The sequence below is a fragment of the Hemicordylus capensis genome, chromosome 11 (genome assembly GCF_027244095.1).
Source record: "Hemicordylus capensis ecotype Gifberg chromosome 11, rHemCap1.1.pri, whole genome shotgun sequence".
Classification (NCBI taxonomy): Eukaryota; Metazoa; Chordata; class Lepidosauria; order Squamata; family Cordylidae; genus Hemicordylus; species Hemicordylus capensis.
Window position 1 is genome coordinate 13,617,293 of NC_069667.1, and position 21,007 is coordinate 13,638,299.

The 21,007-nt window shown below is 44.0% G+C and overlaps 1 protein-coding gene across 2 annotated transcripts; it reads left to right on the forward strand.

The window, feature by feature from the left end:
• The first annotated feature begins 406 nt into the window (after nt 1-406).
• Nucleotides 407-20,372, forward strand: CLIC2 (chloride intracellular channel 2). 2 transcript variants are annotated; one of them, XM_053273920.1, is made up of 7 exons: nt 407-820; nt 4,731-4,851; nt 7,246-7,355; nt 11,654-11,779; nt 14,161-14,267; nt 15,728-15,909; nt 16,608-20,372. In XM_053273920.1, the coding sequence occupies exons 3-7, from the start codon at nt 7,300-7,302 to the stop codon at nt 16,767-16,769; spliced, it is 633 nt and encodes a 210-aa protein (XP_053129895.1). In that variant the 5' UTR covers nt 407-820; nt 4,731-4,851; nt 7,246-7,299; the 3' UTR covers nt 16,770-20,372. The 2 variants fall into 2 exon arrangements, with proteins under 2 accessions (XP_053129895.1, XP_053129894.1); XM_053273919.1 differs by lacking the exon at nt 4,731-4,851.
• The last annotated feature ends 635 nt before the right edge of the window (nt 20,373-21,007 follow it).

A 21,007-nucleotide genomic window follows, 5' to 3' on the forward strand; every position in this document is an offset into this window, starting at 1 on the left:
ACTTTTACAAATGTTTAAAGCACCATTGCAAATGTGGCTGCTGCAGGCTTGATGGTCAAGACAAGAAAAGCATGAAAACACACTGAGAGCGGAAAGTCTTGCAATGCGATCACCTCTTTTCCATCTCTAGGAGTGCAGACCTTGTCAAAAATCACAATCAGCATTTGTCCCCCCCCACACACACACACGTTACCAGCCCCCCCCCCCAGTTGGCTGAACTAAACCACCCCAGTCCTAAAACACTACTTTTTAAAAGATGTCCACAAAGCAATAAACACGTGCTTTCATGTGTCAAGGGCTGTCCATGGAATTTCCCCCTCATATTAAGTACGGTAAACAACGACTCAAACCACTGAGGTATGGGACATTTCCTGCTTATTTCCTGTGATAGGAACTCTGTGGAGTTACAATAAGAGAACCTATTCTGGGATGTTTCTCAGGAGTGCCGGAGCAACATCTGGTTTGTCTGATACACCAGAGAAGACCTTGGTGTGCCTTTTTGATAGCGCACACTGCTGAGTCATGCTTGGATGGAGGCCTCCCCGGCTTCAGCAGGTCACTCCACACACCGCACCATGAACTCTAGTGTAGGACGCTGAAGGGAAGGACAGCGAAAAGGCCACTGGCGGACAAGGGGATTGGGGTGTGGTGCATCTTTTCTAGAGAAGCCACTGCGTCTGTCAGGACTCTCACCTTGGCTTTGGAGCTGACCACATCAGAAGAACTCTTTATCCGTGGTGACCGGCTGGTGGAAGAAGCAAAGATGGCAAGCCGACTGCGAAGCCCATATAAGGAACCAGAGATTGAGCTGTTTGTGAAGGTGAGGAGGGCAGGTATATTATTTCTTCTTTGTTTGGCCCGTGACGTTTTAGTGTGGTGCTTGGGTGTGTCTATCAGCAGAAACTGGGCATCTGACAAGACCTGAGACTGTGGGATTTCCTCTAACCTTGCTCCCACACAATCAAAAATTGGGAGTACACACAGTTCTCAAACCTGGGCAGAACACAATTTTTGATTGTGTGAATGACCTCGATGTCAAGTGTCCAGAAAATATTACAGTATTTTATCTTTAAAGAGATAGGTTCTGCTCTTTTCCCAAGCTTTACATGCACAATGGGCTGCATGCTTTATTTTAATCTGCCAAACATTCCACTTGACACATGTACGTCGCCTGTCCAAATCTCGAATCCTAAGGCATGGTCTGAAAGCAGATGAGGCAGCAACTTTGCTGAATCTAAGAGCATTAAAACGTCTTATCATCTAGTCTGGGTTTTTCTAATTTTTTTATTTTTAGTTCGAACATAGCAGCCATGTGAGGGGCCCAGTTGCATTCCACAGGGTTGCTAAGAAGCTCAAATATTTCATTGCAGAAAATGGTATCATCAGAGGCCCATAGCAGCCACAGTGGGGAGGGGAGAATTGTCACTGTTAGTATGAACATTGTGTTGGATTCAAGGGTTATTATGACCTTCTGCTTTTGCTCATCAGTCCTGACCCAGATCAGGGTCCCTACGTGACTGCCATTGTAAGAATTTAAAAAAACAAACCACACCCTTCCAAATTAGACAATTATTTATTGGAACATTGTGTCTAAAGTCTGGTTAAACTCAGGTCATGGCCATATTAGTGCCTGGAAACCCTATAGAAATTGGACCATGAGGATAAATTTGGAATTTCTTATTATTATGGGCTATAAGAAGGTGTTCCTTTAAAGAAAAACAACACCTGTGTATGCTGCTGTCAGTTCCATGGAAGAAAGGCAAGATATACGTTAAATTAATTAAAGAAAGTCAGAGTGAACTAGGACAGGGTGAACCGGCATAGCAGCATGGGAGCTGAGGGACGGAGCTATGATTGGGAAGGAGCATAACTCAGTGGCAAAGCATCTGCTTGGCATGCAGAAGGTCCCAGATAAACCCCACCTGGCAGCCTGGTAGAGACCCCTCTCCGAAATCCTGGAGAGCTGCTGCCAGTCAGAGTAGACAAGCCTGCGCTAGATGGAACAAGATTCTGACACAGTATGAGGCTGCTTCCTATGTTTAAAAAAAATGTGTACAATCAAGCTATGATTCAGGAAGTCTCTGGTTCAAATCTCACCCCTGCCATGTACCAGTAGGTGGTCTTAGATGAAGTACTTATTTCAGCCTCAAACCCTACCTTGCAGGGCTGTTGTAAGGAGTACAAGAAGACCATACTCATGTGACATGCCTTCATTTGTATTAGTACTATACAAATGCTATGTTGAAGACTTTTTCAGTACTGTTCAAGGGTAGCAAATGGTTAATTATTTGATTTGATTTTTTAATACCATCAGGAAGGGGGCACCATCTAGTTTTTCTCCCTCAGGTATCCAAATATCTAACCATGTTTCATGGGGGGCTGAATGTCTCCCCTTTTGACTAAGAATCATTATAGTTACCACAACAGAACGAACACCAGACTTCCCTGAAATAGCATAGTGCAGGGGTTCTCAAACCTTGGGTCTCCAGATGTTCATTGGACTACAACTCCCATCATCCCTAGCCACAATTGCTGGGGATGATGAGAACTGTAGTCCAGCAACTTCTGCGGGCCAAGGTTTTTGAGAACCCCTGGCATAGTGACTGTAGGAGTCAGCTGAGAAGTTATCAATTCAAGGGTTCTTTTCTTCAGTTTTAGTTCACCCTGAAACAAGTTTCTAGCCCTTAAGGAGGGGAGGATTCTGATCAGAAAAACATCACATGCAAGCATGTGATTGGTTTCTGCAGCAGTTTGGATAGGGTGTCACAGAAGGCGCTGACTTAATCCCTGGAAAATCCAAGCCTCTCTCTAAAGCCTTTTAGAACATGAAAAGACAGAAACAAGTCAGATTGTTTTCATGGAAAACTTGAGTGCATTTCCTCAACACTTCCCTTGTGAGGCTTTCCTGGCTGGTGCAGAACCACCTCCCTTCCTCTTGGTCCACAATATCAGAACTCTGGTCCCGTTCCAGGCTCCCCACCTAGGAGCACTGCATGTTCTGGTTCCTCTTTATCTCACTTCCCGAGTTCCTCACAATCGCAGGCCAGAGACAAAGCTGGCCACAAGAGGCTGGCAAAGAGCAAGGCTGCATTGAATCTTGCTTTCACTTCTGATCCAACTCCCACCTAAGGAAATGGAAACAATGTGCTATTTGCTTTCTAAAGACAAAAAAGTGCCCGTTTGCAGCTAAGAACATAGCAACATAGGAAGGTGCCTTATACTGAATCAGTCCATTGGTCCATTTATTTAATTTTATTTATTTATTTATTTATTTATTTATTTATTTTTGCATTTATATACCGCCTTTCATTAAAAACAATCGCAAGGCGGTTTACAAAAGTTTAAAAACATACAATAAAATGACAATAAAAGTATTAAGCTAAAAAGATAAAAACAAACCAAATGTAAAATCTACAAGCATAAAAACGGTTATTTATTTATTTTTGCATTTATATACCGCCTTTCATTAAAAACAATCCATCTCACTCAGTATCATCTACATTCACTGGCAGCGGCTCTCCAAGGTTTCAAGCAGGAATTTTCCCCATCCTACCTGGAAATGTTGCTAGGGATTGAGCCTGGGACCTTCTTCATGCAAGCATGCAGATCTTCTACCACTGAGCTACGACCCCATCCCCTAAAGAGAATATCTTACGGTGCTCACATGTAGTCACCCATCCACATGCAAACCAAGTTGGGCCCTGCTTAGCAAGGGGACAATTCTTGCTTGCTACCACAAGACCATCTCCAGGGCTTCATTTGCCACAGTGCTGAGTCTTTTATTTAAAACTGGTTAGGGTGGAGGTTCTCCAGTCTGGGTCCACAGATGATGTTTAACTACAACTCCCATCATCCCCCACCACGAGCTTTAGTGCGGGAGGAATGGTCTCATATCAGATTACTTAGGATGAGAGTAGTCAAAGTGGAAATGATTGGAAATAAACGTTTTTAGGCATAATTCAGGGTAAACTTCATATCTTATGAAGTTTGGCTCTGTTTCCTGACATTTTTTCCAAGCAGGGATTGTTCATGCTGCATGCTCTCCCTGCCGGCCTTCTGACCTATTTTGGGCCAATAGGGTTGCAAAGAAGGAAGGTGCCTCACCTCCTTCTTTCTATTCAAGTGTGCAGGTAGAAAAGGAGCAGGTATGTGTGCATGTCTGGTGGATACCTTGCATTCTTTTGAACTTTTGGATTTAAAAATAATCATAAAACTTTGACTTTTTAAACATTCCCATGGGTCTTGTGCAAGGCTGCCACATGCCTCTATAGCCATCGACAGGGTTTTTTTTAACCCAGAGGCCAATGGAAAATTAGGGGAAAAATTGTAAGTTGGGCAGGGCTGTCCACGGTTCTCTGAAACCAGGAACAGTTATAGCACAGGATAGCAGAACTCTGTGTATTAAATTTGAAGCTGCTCTGTAATTCGATTAATTTTTAATAGCAATTTTAGACAGGGAGTGTGTTCCACTTTTTAACCTACTTTCCTGGAGGCTTATGAGATCACCCGGCATTCTGTGTGTGTGTGTGTGTGTCCATGTGAACTTCACAATGCCTGGACCAATATGAACCAAATTGGGTACAGTTCTAAGGACACTGAAGGACACTTCAGTGGTGTAGTTTGTGATGATGTCATCCACCCTGTTTCACGATGGCAGATGAGTAAATGTTTGAGGTGCAAGGGGGCTAACTTCTTAACCGTCATACTGATTTGAACCAAATTTGCTACAGCTGTAGGGACACCGGTGGTGTTTGTGATGATGTCTTCCACTCCGATTCAAGATGGTGAACACGTGAACATTTGAAGCACAAGTGGGCTAACCTGTGGACTTTCTGATCTGATTCAGATTTGGTACAGTTGTAGTGAGTGACACACAGGGATACCTCAGTGATGTAGTTTGTGATGATGTCATCCACCCCAATTTAAGATGGCAGATGTGTAAATGTTTGAGGTGAAAGTGAGCTAAACTGTGAACCACCTAGCCAATTTGAACCCAATTTGCTACAGCTGTAGGGACACATAGGGACACCTCAGTGGCATAGTTTGTGGTGATGTCATCTACCCCAGTTCAAGATGGTGGACACATAGATGGTTGAGGTGCAAGTGGGCTAACATGTACTGTCTAACCGATTTGAAATAAATTTGAACCAAATTTGGTACAGTTGTAGTGAGTCACATGTAGGGACACCTCAATGGTGTAATTTGTGATGATGTAATCCACCCCAATCCAATACAGTGGATGCGTGAACATTTGAGGCACAAGAGGGCTAACTTGTGGACTGCCTAATTTGAACCAAATGTGGTACAGTTGTAGTGAGTGACACACAGGGACACCTTAATGATGCCATTGAAGTGTCCCTGTGTGTCACTCACTAAAACTGTGCCATATTTGGTTCAAATTAGGCAGTCCACAGGTAGTTTGTGAAGATATCATCCACCCCAGTTCAAGATTGGAACCACATTTGCTACAGGTGTAGGGAGACATAGGGATGGCTCAAGGGCATAGTTTGTAATGATGTCACCCACCCTGATTCAAGATGGTGGACACATGAATGTTTGAGGTGCAAGTGAGAGCCAATTTGGAACAAATTTGGTACAGTTGACACATAGGACACAATCCAAATGCATAGTTTGTAATGATGTCATCCATCCCAGTTCAAGATGCATTAATGTTTGAGGTGCAAGTGAACTGCCTAACTGACAAATTTAGAACAAATTTAATCAAATTGTAGGGATAGTGAAAGGAAAGTAGGCAGATTAGTTCTTACTATAACTTGTTTATTTCCCTTTATTTTGCTTAAGACAGCAGCCATCATCTGCGTCTGTGAAGCACACACATAGACGTACACACGGAATGCTGGGTGATCTCATAAGCCTACTTGCAAGTAGGCTAAAAGAGTGAAATACCCTCCCTGTCTAATTTTTTTTAAATTAAAAATTGGCTTCAAATTTAATGCACAGAGTCCTGCTATCCTGTGCTACAACTGGAGCTGGCTTCAGAGATCCAAGGCCAGCCCTCCCTAACTTATGATTTTTTTCTAATTTTCCATTGACCTCTGTGTTCACACCTCCATCTCATCTTGATCTGCTTTATTTATGGGATCTCTCCACACATCAGAATCATACTCCACAGAATGACAGAGAATCCTAGGAAAACGTTTTAGAAAGTACAACGATTTTTGAACACAGATTCTCCACATTAAGCTCAAATCGTAAAGATAAAACCTGAGTAATTCAGCTTGCTATTTGAATTGTACCTTGATGTCTCCGTACCGAATTTGAGCTAAATCCTGTCCTCATATGAACACACCCCAACCCTCAGCATGCAAAAATCCCTGTGTGGAAAAGCTCCAGCAACTGTCCATAAACATGTTTTCCCCCCTTATAAGAACTAGCTTCTTTTAAAAAACAACAACACCCAAGACTTCTAAAAAAGCATATAACCTTGTGAATTCTGCAAATCCATAAGAGCTTTAAAAAGAAAGAAGAGAAATGATGGACACTCTGGATTCTGAATTCTAAGGAGCCATCAGGCACAGTCCTGAGGTAGATTATTGCTTCTTGTTGTTTTTAAAGATGAGATTCTCTGAGTGCTGCACAGCAGTAAGGGCTAGACACCTGAGGGGTTTTTAAATGGTGAACTTCTCTGGATTGTGAATTCAGCATAACAGAAAGATGCTTGCACAGTGTGGTCATACAAGCATAGAATATGCACAACCCTGCAAGGGATTAACACTGAGGCTATTCACACGGTTCACCAAAACTGGGCTAGGGGAGCTTAGCCCAATTTTGGTGGACTGTGAGAACCACTGGGCTTGCAGGTGAGCCCGATGGCCTCCAGGCTGTTAACCCGCCAAACTACCCCTCCCCTTAAACCGGGTTTGTGGAGTGAGCGCTCCGCAAGCCTGTTTTTTAAAATTGTGAGTTGCTGCAGCATGGCTCCGTGGCTACTCATGAGGAGACTCCCAACAGGGAGGCTGAAAAGCAGCCTCCTGGCTCGAGGGTCTCTCCAGCATGCCCTGCATGCTCACGCAGGGCATGCTTGAGCTTCCAGGGGGCGTGCGGCCCCCGATCCTCCCAGCCCCTGCCGGCTCCAAAACGAAGCCGGCAGTCGTGTGGGTGGCCACTTCGGCCACCCAGAGCAGACTGCCTGCTCATATTTGTGGCCCGCTCTCCCCACAAACCCTCCCCAGGCTCTTCTCACTAATCGTTTGAAGAGCCTCACTGTCTTATTTCTCTCTACAGGCTGGCTTTGATGGGGAAAACATTGGGAACTGCCCCTTCTGTCAGAGCCTCTTCATGGTGTTGTGGCTCAAAGGGGTCCGATTCAACGTGACAACTGTTGATATGGCAAGGTAAGAGAAAGGAGAAGGCCAAGCCAAGGTACCCAGAAGTTCCCCCCAAAGGCAACGCAAAAAGTGGATTTGTTTTTGCCCTGGATATAAATTGGGCTACACTCTAACATGCAATTACAAACCCAAATTGTGTGTGAAGTGCTTCCCGCTAGTTCACAGGGTCTTTGGAGTAAGACCCCAAATATGAGCAGGCAGTTTCTGACAGGCGGAGAAAGAAACTGCATGCTGGCTTTGAGGAACAGGACACAGAAAGGGACAGTCAAAGAGCCAAGAATTTCAATGTGCCAACCAGGGATAAAAGGAATGATTTTATTATTGATTCCGGTGCTACCCAAAATATTCTGAATCCCCCTGAACTGTTTATTGATTTAGACAAAAATTACAAATTTCCTATTCTTATTGCTAATGGGAACAGAAATTTTTCAGCCGGGAGAAGAACAGCTGAACTGCATTGCAGGCAATATGGTGGACAGATTGAGAGAATTTTGATCCAGGATGCACTATTAGTTCTTGATATGGAGAGCAACTTGATCTCTGTATATAGTCACAGTGACAAGGCCAGATATTGCCTCAGCAGTGGGAATCCTGAGCAGAAAAAGATGGATGTAAACCCTGAGCCATTTTTGGAAAGCAGTTTTTGGAAAGCCATTTTTGAAAGGAAAATAAATAAATAAAAGTAAGTGCACAATGATCAGATTGCAGTCAAAAGTCCGGGAAGGTATCTAAAAGGCACTGCACACTATGCGTTGGAGATTCCAGCAAGCAGCAATCCCAGACTAGTGGGATACATGGATGCAGATTGGGGTGAAGACAGAACAGACAGCAAATCCACAAGTGGACACCTCTTCTTGTATGGAGGTGAAGAAATAAGCTGGGCTAGGCGCAAGCAGTCACTTGTTGCGCTCTCATCCACAGAAGCAGAATATGATTCCGTAACTGAAGTGTGCCACCGCCCTTAGACCATCATTTCACCCCCATATGGAAGAATCTGCCCTTTGCCTTCATAGAAAGGGTAAAACACCCCCCTTTAAGCCCTAGCCTTTAGATCACCTGGAATGTCTTGGCATAGGGCTTTGGCATTGAGCAGAGATGTAGAGCAGGGTGGGAGGAATATGTATATTTAAATTGAAGTGGATTGGACAAATGGTTGGGTTTTTTAAAAAACCCACCCAAAAGTTCCTACAAGTGGATTGTTTCATGGCAGAAAATTCATGGCAGCAACAATATAAAATGTTTGTTTGTTTATGAATGCACTATGCTCAAGTTGATTTGCAACCCAGAAGATCTGAGAACTGTGAAGCATGTGTTGTGCTTTTTATTTTTATTTCTTTAGAAATTCATGGTATGTCCAAGCTGGTTGGACATGTCCAAAAACCTCACTCACACTATTTACACTGAATCAGTATGATTCTGTAATGATATGAAATATTAAGGAGTCCCCACACGTGCTGATTCACTCCCAGCCCCGCACCCCTCTAGGAACAGCCCTGGAACTAAGCACATTCCCATGAACTATCACTGTGCTTGAGACATGCAAGAAAAAGGGGTAGTCCAGTTGGAGTGCTGCCAAACAGAAGAGATGGTGGCAGATGGAATGACTAAGCCACTGCCCAGAGACAGATTCCAGATGCTTCGTGAGAAGATGGGAGTCGTAAGCTGGTATGATGGGTAATGAGAAGGGGTGTTGGAGATGGAGTTCCAATGCATCGACCTTTTGCACTGACTATCCTAATGACCAGTAGGGGCACTGGGAGCAGAGGGTCTCCTTACCTGTCCCTGCTTGCCTCTGCTCTATGACCCCCTGCCTTGACTCCTCAGGTACTTCCTGTAGTGAGTCAGTCCTGTTCCTTTCTTCCTAGAGAGTAGATGGGAACATCTCTCTCCCCCTCACCTATTCATTGAGGCTATTCTCGCAATCAGGCAGAATTGGGCTAGGGGAGCCTAGCTAACTTGGCAAAGAGGCACCTTTTATTTATTTATTTATTTAGTTAGTTAGTTAGTTAGATTTCTATGTTGCCCTACCCCAATAGGACTCAGGGCGGCTTACAAGCAAAAACACACACAGCAACACAATTTCATAAAAATATATCTTACATAACCTCATAAACCACAACCCCATACAGTACTCGTTCCACATGACATAATAACCATGGATTACAAGATCACTCTACAAGCAGCTATCTCAGCAACCGAACACCTGGCGGAACATTTCAGTCTTACATGCCTTACGAAAGGCCAACAGATCATGGAGAGCTCTGATATTATCCGGGAGACCATTCCATAGAGTCAGGGCCACCACTGAGAAGGCTCTGGCTCTCGTTGATTGCAGTTTAATATCCCTAGGGCCCAGAATCACCAAGGCATTACTTGTGGCTGATCTTAGGACACACATTTTAATGTGGTGATTCTCTTTATTTCGCAGTGGTGATTCTCTTTATTTAGCTTTATTTTAGCAGTAACTGGCCCTATCCACCCCCAGCACAGTACCTCCAGTGACTGTTGCTGGTATCTATCTTATGTGTTTTTTAATATTGTGAGCCCTTTGGGGACAGGGATCCATCTTATTTGTTTTGTTATTTCTCCGTGTAAACCGCCCTGAGCCATTTTTGGAAGGGCAGTATAGAAATAGAATAAATAATAACCCGATTTCACCTGACCGTGAGAGCCCGGTAGCCTCCAAGCTGTTAACCCACTAAACTACCCCTGCCCTAAAACCAGGGCAGCGTTCCGCAAACCCGGTTTTTTGAATCGTGTGTTGACGGCTCCCACTGATTGTGGGAACCGCCTCATTATGCAGCTGATAGATAGGATAGGTCTTTCCTATTTCAAATGTACTTCACCAATAAATCTATTTAGTTTAGATTGTACAACAATCTCCATGAGTGTTCTTTAACTATCTGCCACGAAACTCAGCACTCTACTCTGTAACTAGAGTGGGCAGCTTTCTTGGGCGCTTTGCTAAATAATTACAAATCCCAACAGTATGTCCTGTTGGGGGTTGAAATTTTTACCCCCAGTTAATTATCAGAGCACTAAAGAAGCTACATACTCCAGTTACAGAGTAAAATGCAGAGTTTAGTTGTTGCAGCTATTTAGAGAAGACACATGGAGATTCTTGTAGAACTAAATACTAAGAGGCTATTCCCACGATCAGGCGAACATAGGAACATAGGAAACTGCCATATACTGAGTCAGACCATTGGTCTATCTAGCTCAGTATTGTCTTCACAGACTGGCAGCAACTTCTCCAAGGTTGCAGGCAGGAATCTCTCTCAGCCCTATCTTGGAGAAGCCAGGGAGGGAACTTGGAACCTTCTGCTCTCCCCAGAGCGGCTCCACCCCCTGAGGGGAATATCTTGCAGTGCTCACACATCAAGTCTCCCATTCATATGCAACCAGTACAGACCCTGCTTAGCTATAGGGACAAGTCACGCTTGCTACCACAAGACCAGCTCTCCTCCTAGCCTAGCCCGATTTCACCTGACCGTGAGAACCACTGGGCTCTAAGTCTGCTCTCCCCACTAACCCCTTCATGGCTCTTCTCACGAGAAGAGCCTCTAAGTATTTCTTGGTGAAGTACACTTCAGATAGGAAAGGCCTAATCCTAATCTATAGAACTACATAATGAATAGTTAGGGAGGGAGATGTTTCCATCTGCTCTCTAAGAGGAAAGGAAGGGAATTTGACTCTCACAGGAATTACCTGAGGGGGTCCAATCAGGGTTCATAGAGTAGAGACAGATATAACAGCTAGGGAGACCCTTACTCACTATCTCTACTCCTAATGCCCCTAGTGGTCATTAGGATAGTTGGTGCAAAAGGTCGCTGCATTGGAACTCCATCTCCAACATGTCCCTCCCAATCCAGTGTCACTTCTTCTAAACTTAAAACCTCTAAACCAGAGGTTCCCAATCTGTAGTCTTCCATACGTTGCTGAACTACAACTCTGATCATTCCCAGCTCCAACTTATTGTGGCCGGGGATGATGGAAGTTGTAGTTCTGCAACATCTGGAGGACCACAGGTTGGGAACCCCAGCTCTAAATTAATTGCTGGCCTCTGAGGCCACCTCTGTGATGGAGTAACTCTCGAGGTCCACCCAAGTTGAGGGGAGGATATGGACTAGTGAAGTTTGCTGAGTGAGGGCCCCCCAAAAGTTGGAGACAGCCCCAGGAAAAGGGTTGGGCAAGAAGACCAAGACCTACAGACTCTGCAGCCTAAGTGGGTTTGTTTTCTTGGTTGTGTGTGTGTGTGTGTGTCTGTGTGTCTGTGTGTTTCTGACTTATTTACCACTGCTTAGGAAACCTGAGGAGCTGAAAGATCTGGCCCCTGGGACCAAGCCTCCCTTCTTGCTATTCAACAGGGAGCTGAAAACAGACTTTCTGAAAATTGAGGACTTCCTGGAGCAAATCTTAGGCCCTCCTAGGTACGTCCACTTTCAATCTTCTGTGTTCCTTCCAAATTCCAAACACAGCTCCCTCTGCAAAAGTAGTTATCCCTTTCCCCTGATGTCCTAGGAAGCTGCCTTCTACTGAGTCAAACCATTGGTCCATCAAGCTCGGTATCATCTGCACCGGCTGGCAGCAGCTCTTCGGAGTCTAAGGCAGGCATTTCCCCCAGCCCTACCTGGAGATGCCAGGAATTGAATTGAACCTGGGATCTTCTGCATGCAAAGCAGATGTCCTACCACTGAGCTATAGCCTCATCTCCATGTCAGAGGTGTGGAACACGTGCCTGGCTTAATATTGCAAGGGCTTGGCTTTATCCATCATACATAGTATGGAGGGTAGAACTGCCTGCCCCTGGAAGTATGCATCCTGCCAATGGGTGGGGTGATTCAAGCTGCTGGCATGGCCATTCCGATTAGCTGCAGGTTAGAACTTTGAAATGTATGATTTTACTTTGGGCTATGACTTTCTGGAACTGCTTCAATTTTACGTTAGAACTCAACACTGCCTTTGCTGGATACCCACTATTCATTCTCGTGCATTTATAAGTAGATTTATTTATAACACACCCTACGATGCAGTAGGACTATGAAATGCTTTTAAATGCTACCTTTTCCACCCACAGGGCCAGCGAGATGGGCAGAACCAAGGGGTCTCTGTGCGTGGATGAGATGGTGGTGCTGGGAGGAGGGATTTAGATTTGTTAGGCGTTGGGATACATTTGGGGGCAAGCAAAAGGGACAGGTGCACTTGAACCACGATGGACCCAAACTGCTTCTGAAAATGGAAGTCCTGCCCAAATGAACATAAAGGAAAATAAACTCTGGCAAAAGAAGTTCAAGGAGACAATAAAGGGTGCAAAAAGAGAGGTTGAGGAGCTTATAGCTAGAAGTGTCAAGAGGAATAACAAAAACATCTTTAAATAGATCAGAAGCAGAAAACCTTGGCCCCTGAGATGATGAGGGTATCAATTTATTTATTTATCAACAAGATTACTTATCAAGGATTACTTATCAGGATTATTTATCAACAGGATTTATTTATTTATCAATAGGATTTATTTATTTATCAACAGGATTTATCAACAGGGGTATCATTAAGGAGGATAAGGAGATTGCAGAGAAACTGAATGAACTGTTTGCATCTGTCTTCATGTCCATATACTCACTCTGGAACTGAGCTTCTCAGTCTTGGAGGCTGAAGTTTGAGGCCAGTTCGAGGTGATGAGAAAGGATGTTCTAAACAGTCTAAAAATTAACAAATCTCCAGGGCCAGATGGCATTCACCCAAGTGTTCAGAGGGAACTCAAATATGAAATTGCTGGTCTTCTAGCAAAAATATATAACTTGTCTCTTTAATCAGACTCTGTACCAGAAGACTGGAAAGTAGCTAATGTAACTCTGATTTTCAAAAAGGGTTCTGGGGGGATCCGGGAAATTACAGGCTGGTTAGCTTAGCTTCTGTGCTGGCTAAATTGATGGAAAGTATGCTTCAGAACAAAATTGATAAACATATAGAAGAACCACCAGCATGGCTTCCGCAAGGGCAAGTCTTGCCTCACTAAGCTTCTGGAGTTCATTGTTAGTGCCATTCAACAACTAGGCCAGACCAGAGAGAAGGCAGCTCTGCTTAAGAGAACAGAACCGTGTTTTAGCCTAGCCTGGATATTCAGCAATGTCATTTCGAAATGTAATTGACTGAACATGCCAATCAATCATAACCTCTTGCTGGCAATAGTAGCTGCTATTTGATCTCCTGGTGAGAGGCAAACAGCTTGCAAGATCCGTCTGTTTCCCCACAATCAGAGAGGAAGTCAGTTGGCCTGAGAGACAAATACAATGAGAGGAAGTTCTCTATCAATAGAGGAGACAGATTGAGGGGGTGGAGAGGAGAGAAATTTGGAGAGCACCAGGGAGGGAGAGAACGAGGAAGGGAAATGACAGTATTGCAAGATTGTAGCTGCATTCTCTAATGCTTGTTTGGGGCTGTAGCTCAGAGGTAGAGCATCTGCTTTGCATCAAGAAGGTTCAATCCCTAGCAGTATCTCCAGGTAGGACTGGGCAGAGGTGCACCTAGGTAATGTTGGAGCCTGGACCTAAAGGCTTTTGGAGCCCCCACCCCCTGCAAGTTAAGCATAATTTGTTTAACATGTAGGTTCTTGAGGGAACCAACCACACCACCCAGCACTGACTAAAGAGGATTTGAGGCCCCCAGGGGGTGTGGAGGCCCTGGACTTTGACCAGGGCAGAAGTGCAGGGGTAAGAGCGCCTACCTTGAAATGTACCTCTCACTCTTTGCCCAGTTCTCTTGCTAAGTTCTCTTATTGCATATCTGAACCAATGCTGTAACTCTCATTAAGGTATGCACAGCTCAGCCCACAAAACAAGGAGTCCATGGACGTGGGCAGGAACATCTTTGCCAAGTTCTCTGCATACATCAAGAACACCCAGAAGGAAGCAAACAAGAGTAAGAAAAACAATTTTGCTCCGCAGGCCTATTTGATTGCTGAGCCAGTGGTGTGGCAACATTTCCCCTGGCAATGTGGCAGGAAACAGAAAAGAAAGCTCAAGTAAAGGGGACTGGTGTTGATTGCAGCTGTAATTCTCAAAACATGGGTCTTACCAAGAGGTTGCAGGTGGCTCCCCACATAGTATTTAATCGTGCGGTTATTCAGCACAACAATTGTACAATGCCTGTTTCCATGGGCAAGATCCAAAGTGTGTTCAAACTCTCTAGGAAGTGTGCTTAGAAACGCAGCCTGCTCCTGGTCAGAGCAATCCTACACATAACCCCTTAATTGGTGTATTTGCACTTTATTGCACCAATAGAAATGACACTTCTTATGGCCAGGACTGCAATGAAACTTAGCCTGCTGCAGGCTAAGCTAGTTTGAGCTTTGAGTCTGCTTGGAGCAAGGCTCTCCAAGGGGTAACGGGTGCTTCCCCCCCCCCCCAAAAAAAATTTCCCGCTCCCCCGTCCATCAGATTGAAACTTGACATCAAAGTGTCAGACAATACAGTCATAGCGTTATTATGGTCATATTGCTTGGCTTAATTCTTTTAAGTGGTCTCTGTTGTTTAAAGAAGCCTCATTCACGCACTCCCCTACCCCAGAACGAGCAACAGAAGTCAATGCACCCAACGTGCAGTTAGCTGGGAAGTTCTGTTAGGCTGCTCTCTCACTGTACCTGTGCATCCTTGCTCTTGATTAATAATAATCAAGGCAGGTTAAGCATGGGGGAGAGAAGGAAACGTGGGGAAAGTGCTGTTCAGACACTCATTACCTCAGTAGTGCCTACTTATCTACACTGAAAGTTTATTTTAGTTTTGTGTTAAAACGTCATAAGAAGTTTTCTCAAGTGGCAAAAGATTATTGATTGATTGATTTGATTTGATTTGATTTGATTTGATTTGATTTGATTTGATTTGATTTGTATACCACCCTTCCAAAATGTCTCAGGGCAGTTTACAATGAAAACAAACCAATTTATACTAAATATTACTGAGACATCATTGTGTGTGTTTTTACAGATGTCTCTTTGTGTGAATTACTATACCTCTGTCCATTTTAAAAGTGAAGAGGGGTACAGGCCCCCTCAAATGCAGGGTACAGATACAAAGTGTACTGCTGTACATGCACTGAGCACAATATTTGAATAACTGTACATGTGTACAGATCTGTAAGTGTGTATACCATTCACATATTGTACATGCATTGAGCATAATGGGTGAAAAGGGCTTATATCGTCCATAGAAAACTACCTTTAAAAATTACTCTATTGATCTCTACATTTTCTGACTTTTAAGTTAATCAGTAGATAAAATTGATGAAAAAAATAAGCTAAAACCATGTAAAAAGTAAACTGAAAACGGTAGGTAAAACCGTGCAAGTAGGCAAACATTTCAGTTCTGGCTCTTGCAATTCAGATTTGGAGAAGGCTTTGCTGAGAGAATTCAAGCGACTGGATGATTATCTAAATACTCCACTCCCAGAAGAAATTGACCAGAACAGCACCGAAGAAGTGTTGGTTTCTGTGCGGAAGTTCCTGGATGGGAACCGAATGACATTAGCTGACTGCAATCTGCTGCCCAAACTAAACATCATCAAGGTGAGCAATTCTGCTGGTCTACTGAGTATCCCTTGCAAAGATAAAGGCAATACTTTTCTTGGATCCCTTATGAGCTATTCCTTTCTGGTAAGTATCAGCTGCCTGCATGCTGATACTTTATTGGATACCTTATGAGCTATTATTATTATTATTATTATTTCTTGTTTACACAGTCAGACAGGTGTTATTGACTGGTTTGTTTTATCCAGACATCGAGTCCTTCCCAAGGACCTGGGATGGCTGGATTTTATTGTCAATGTTGTTGTTGTTATAGATATCGTCGCAGAATATAGGCTGTTCCCAGTAAAGATTAAACACACTTCCCTAAATTAGTACATAATGTGGGAGTATGCTTTGTTCTAAGCTTTTACTCTTCTCTTTTCTTTATTCATTTTATTTAGTACATTTGTATGCCGCCCTATACAAAAAGGTTCCAGGGCAGTAGAGGGACTGTGTGATTCTGAGGCTCTCTATGGTTCATGCATAATTATCTAAACCATTTTTTAAATTATCGTCTGAATTGTGCTCATGTTCAGCTTCCCTCGAGGCCAATTCCTCCGCTTTAACCCTCCATCTGCTCACTCAGTCCTGAGCATCAGCAACAATTTGTGTTTCGATTCAGAGGAAATGAATCTTCCTTTTTGGTTGTTTCTATATCTCTCATCTATATCTTCTCCACTCTGCCCAATCCATCCTAGATCGCTGCAAAGAAGTATCGTAACTTTGAGATTCCTCAGGAAATGACAGCAGTTTGGCGCTACCTCCACAACGCGTATGCCCGTGATGAGTTCAGCCATACGTGTCCAGAAGATCAGGAAATTGAACGCACCTATGCCAGCGTTGCCAAGAAGATGAGCTAAGGACCAGATTCCTGAGGAGGTAGCATTCATACTGATGTCTAAGATGTCCATTTCCTCAATCCAAGCAGAAAGTCCTCATGAAGAAACTGCTTTTACCATGTTGGCCTCAAAAGGTCCTCTTGTTCTGAATACTCCAGAGTCTTCCGTACTCCTTGGAAAATAATCCTGCATGTGATCTCTTCGGTCACACCTTCCAGCAAGAGGAATCTGTGTATACATACATGATGCTACTTTGGAGATAATAACTCACTGCCACCTAATAAGAGCCCCTGGTGGCGCAGTGGTAAAACTGCCGCCCTGTAACCAAAAGGTTACAAGTTCAATCCTGACCAGGGCCTCAAGGTTGACTCAGCCTTCCATCCTTCCGAGGTCGGTAAAATGAGTACCCAGAATGTTGGGGCAATATGCTAAATCATTGTAAACCGCTTAGAGAGCTTCCAGCTATAGAGCGGTATATAAATGTAAGTGCTATTGCTAATAGTGCAGTAGGGAAATGCTTGACTAACAAGCAGAAGGTTGCCAGGGCTGCCCCCTGCTACTATATCAGACAGCAGCAATATAGGAAGATGCTGAAAGGCATCATCTCATATTGCATGGGAGGAGGTAATATTCTACCTATATTCTACCAAATAATATTCTACCAAAATAAAACCACAGGGCTCTGTGGGCACCAGGAGTCAAAATTGACTTAACGACACACTTTACCTTTATGAGTCTGTGATGCTTAAAGCTCTGTGTGCTTTATTGGAGAGCTTCTCTATCAACCAGACACTTTTCAGTAGGGGTCTTAGAATCTAATTCTCCCATTTCTCATATTTGCTGGCAAGTTTTTTCCTCTCACACTGGCTAGAGAGGAGTGTATCTCTGTGCATGTACAGAGTGTCTTTCCTTCAAGACTTCTAATGTGATGGCAACCAAGTATAAGTCTTGTCCATCCCTCTTTTCTCTTATGAGACCTAGATTTGCTTCTTTTGTAAAACAGGGTAGTCCAGAAAGTCCAGAGGCAGATGGATGATGCAGTTCTTCTGCTGAAGTTCATCAGGTATGGCCCTGGAAGGTGTTGAAATAGAAAGCTACTTGCCTAACATTTATTTTATTTATTATTTGGTTTTTATACCACCTTTCATTAATCTCAAGGTGGTTTACAAAACATTTAAAAACAATACAAAACTATCAAACAGTTAAAATGATATAAATATTACACTGGAACATAAAATACAAATCTAATTAAAAGTATCAAGCATGTCAGCCACAGCCAGAGAAACTTTGGTCTTCTGGAAGAGCCCTCTAGGTTTGCAGAAGAGGGAAAGGGCTGTCCTAACCTTTCTAGGGCCATGAAAATGGAACATTCATTTGTAGACCTAGAAAGTGGGAAGGGTACAATTGAGGGGGGAAGAACAGCGGGAGATCAAGGGTAATAAACAACTAGAGGTTGTGTCAGCAGAGCCGGTTCTGAAGAGTGGAGTCGCAGCTATAACTCAAAATTTTGCGCAGATAGGAAGGGGGGGGGGTCAGAGAAAAGTCAGGTATACATAAGATTAATACATCCAAAGTTGCTAGGCAACTCCCCCCACTCCAGAGCTTCTGCTACCTGCAATGGTAAAGTTAACCATTTACTTGTGAAATCAGAAGAATTCATTGCTGTTGCAATTCCAACATGCAGAACATGCTAGAGCAGCGGTTGGCAACCTTTCAGAATTAGTGTACCAAGTCTTCATTTATTCACTTGGATTGAAGATTCTGTGTGCCAATAATACAAAATGTCTACATTCTACCCCCTGCCTCTGGGTTGCCCTTCTACCTTCTGCCCCCATTTCCAGCATGCACCACCTCAAACCTGCCCCCATGACTGAGATAAATTCTCTCTGACTTGGCCCCAGGGCTGGTTTTTCAGGGGCTACATGCTGGAAACTGGGGGTGGGGGTGAGGCAACTCCCCACAGGAGACCCACAGGTCCCCTGTGGGAGGTTGCCCTTATTCCCCCTGCCCCCAATTTCTGGCATGCAGAAACCCACAGCTGAGAACCATTAATTGGATTAGCCGTGTGGGTACCACTTTTGGCATGTGTGCCATAGCAGGTTGACCCCTGTGCAAATGCCTCTTGAAATCACATCTATCTTGCCCTTTTCCCCCCTTGAAACAACGTTTCCACCCAAATCATGCCAGTGTCAGTTGGATATCTGCTGGGTGGATGCATTGCTCAGCACAGAGCATTCGCTTCCCTGGAATTCTCAGCAGTTGAGTGTTGGGAACATTTTCAAGAGTCTCACTACAAATGTATGGGTGTGCCAGATGCTTTGTTATGCAGGGAGTGGCCCATTTCCACTCTCTTGCCTCTTCAGCCTTGGCACATGCAAGCTCTGCCTTGACAAGGCCATGTTTGTCTAGGGTTGGTTGAACAGACCTGCTACTAGAACACGTTCAACCAGTCAGGTGGCAAAGTTATATTTGTAAAAGAGATACGACAAGTGTCCATCTTGGTGTGTAATAAGGCAAGGACTCTCCAGGTTGGGTCCCCAGATGGGCAGCCCTTTCATGAAGCGAGGTGGGTGATCGGGGTGCCAGCAAGGTGGCAGCTTGCAAGAAGCGCAAGGAGAGAAGAGGAAACTGCTGGCAACCTTCCCTCCTCCCCACCCTCCTGCCACTTTCAAAGCTTGCAGTTTTGAGTGGGATGGAGCAACACAGCATTTGGGGCCTCCCCTCAAGGGCCACAATACCTTAGGCCACCCCTGGCTACAACTCTCATCATACCCAGCCACAATGGCTGACAGTTGTTGTGGCTGTGTTTGATGGGAGTTGTAGTCCAGCATCATCTGGGACATTTGAGAAATATTAGTATGGTCATCACATGGCCTTTTATAGGCAAGTCAAAAATGCCACCTCTGCCACTGATAATAAGTGGTTAACCTATCAAATGCCGCCTTCTCCAGATTCTGCCATTTTCTAACCATAACCCACCCAGTTTGGCTCCATCTTGATGTACACAATTCTGCCTTAGCTATGGCCCCTCCTAGTGGACAAGTATTTTTCAAAGTTCTGTTTTTTAAAAAAAGAGGTATTAATCATATATAATGGCAATAGGCATGTTTGTAATGGAGGTGGCCAACCTGAGGTTCTCCAGCTGTTGTTGGACTACAGCTCCCATCATCCTCTGCCACAATTTGGGGGATGATGGGAGTTGTAATCTAACAACAGCTGGAGAGCCTCAAGTTGATCACCGCTAGTGTAATACAATCTAGTATATGCATCTTGGAAAGGAGGAAAATAAGAGTGCCTTAAATACAGTTTCCAGAGGAGTAGCTGTGCTAGTGTCTTTCTCCTAGTCTTATGGCACCTTAGAAACCAACACACTGGTTTTGGCAGAAGCTTCTGTGAGCTAGAGCCTGTATCTGATGAAGCAGATTCTAGCCCCCTTATGCTTGTGCCACAATAAATATGTTAGTTTTCCAGGTGATGCAAAATGTCATATTGTTAGCGCTCCTAAAATTTTCTTAGCTTCTAAAAACTTCTCTTTATTGCACTAAAAAAAACCCTACAACTTTTTATAGATGTGCCAGTTGGCTTTGTATTGCTGTAATAATAGTAAAGTTTATTTTATATACAGCTTCTAGAGCTTAACCTATGTAAGGAAGTGACTGTGAGAGACATCCTGCAGGGTGTCCAGAGGTCGACAGTTTGGCCACTCTTCTGCTTTTTTCCCTTAGCTGGCAACAAGCCAAAGTGAGAATCTGTTCAGACGGTGGTTTATTCTAAGATGACCACTGATTTTTATGTGTGACTTTGCAGAACATCCAGATGACATGGTGTACACTGCAAAGACCAGTGTTTTTTCATGACTCCAACTGACAAAGATACACCCGTGCAGCAACAGAGCAGCACCTCACAATACTTCCCAGGAGCGACCATGTGTGTGTGTGTGTGTGTGTGTGTGTGTGTGCACGCGCGCATACATGTGCACACACCTTAGATCTTTGAGAGCTACCACCACAAAATAGTGGTTGAAGGATGAGGCCATAGCTCCATGGTAGAGCATCTGCTTTGCACACATCTGTACAAAACACTCTGGCCCCAGGTTCAATCCCTGTCAACACGTCCAGGAGCATTTCCAGACGGGGCTTTTAGCTCACTTCTCCTCTGGAATGGAGGGTGTGCATTCACATATTGGCCAGATTTACCACACACATACCGGGTTTTTCATTGCACATTGAAGTGGAGCCCAATTTATATCTAGAATTTTT

Excerpts from the sequence above, each read along its gene's own strand:
- CLIC2 (XM_053273919.1), top strand. The coding sequence starts at position 764 with ATGGCAAGCCGACTGCGAAGCCCATATAAGGAACCAGAGATTGAGCTG. Across the intron at positions 11,780-14,160 it reads CAAATCTTAGGCCCTCCTAG|GTATGCACAGCTCAGCCCAC; the intron begins GTACGTCCACTT and ends ACTCTCATTAAG. Across the intron at positions 15,910-16,607 it reads CCAAACTAAACATCATCAAG|ATCGCTGCAAAGAAGTATCG; the intron begins GTGAGCAATTCT and ends AATCCATCCTAG.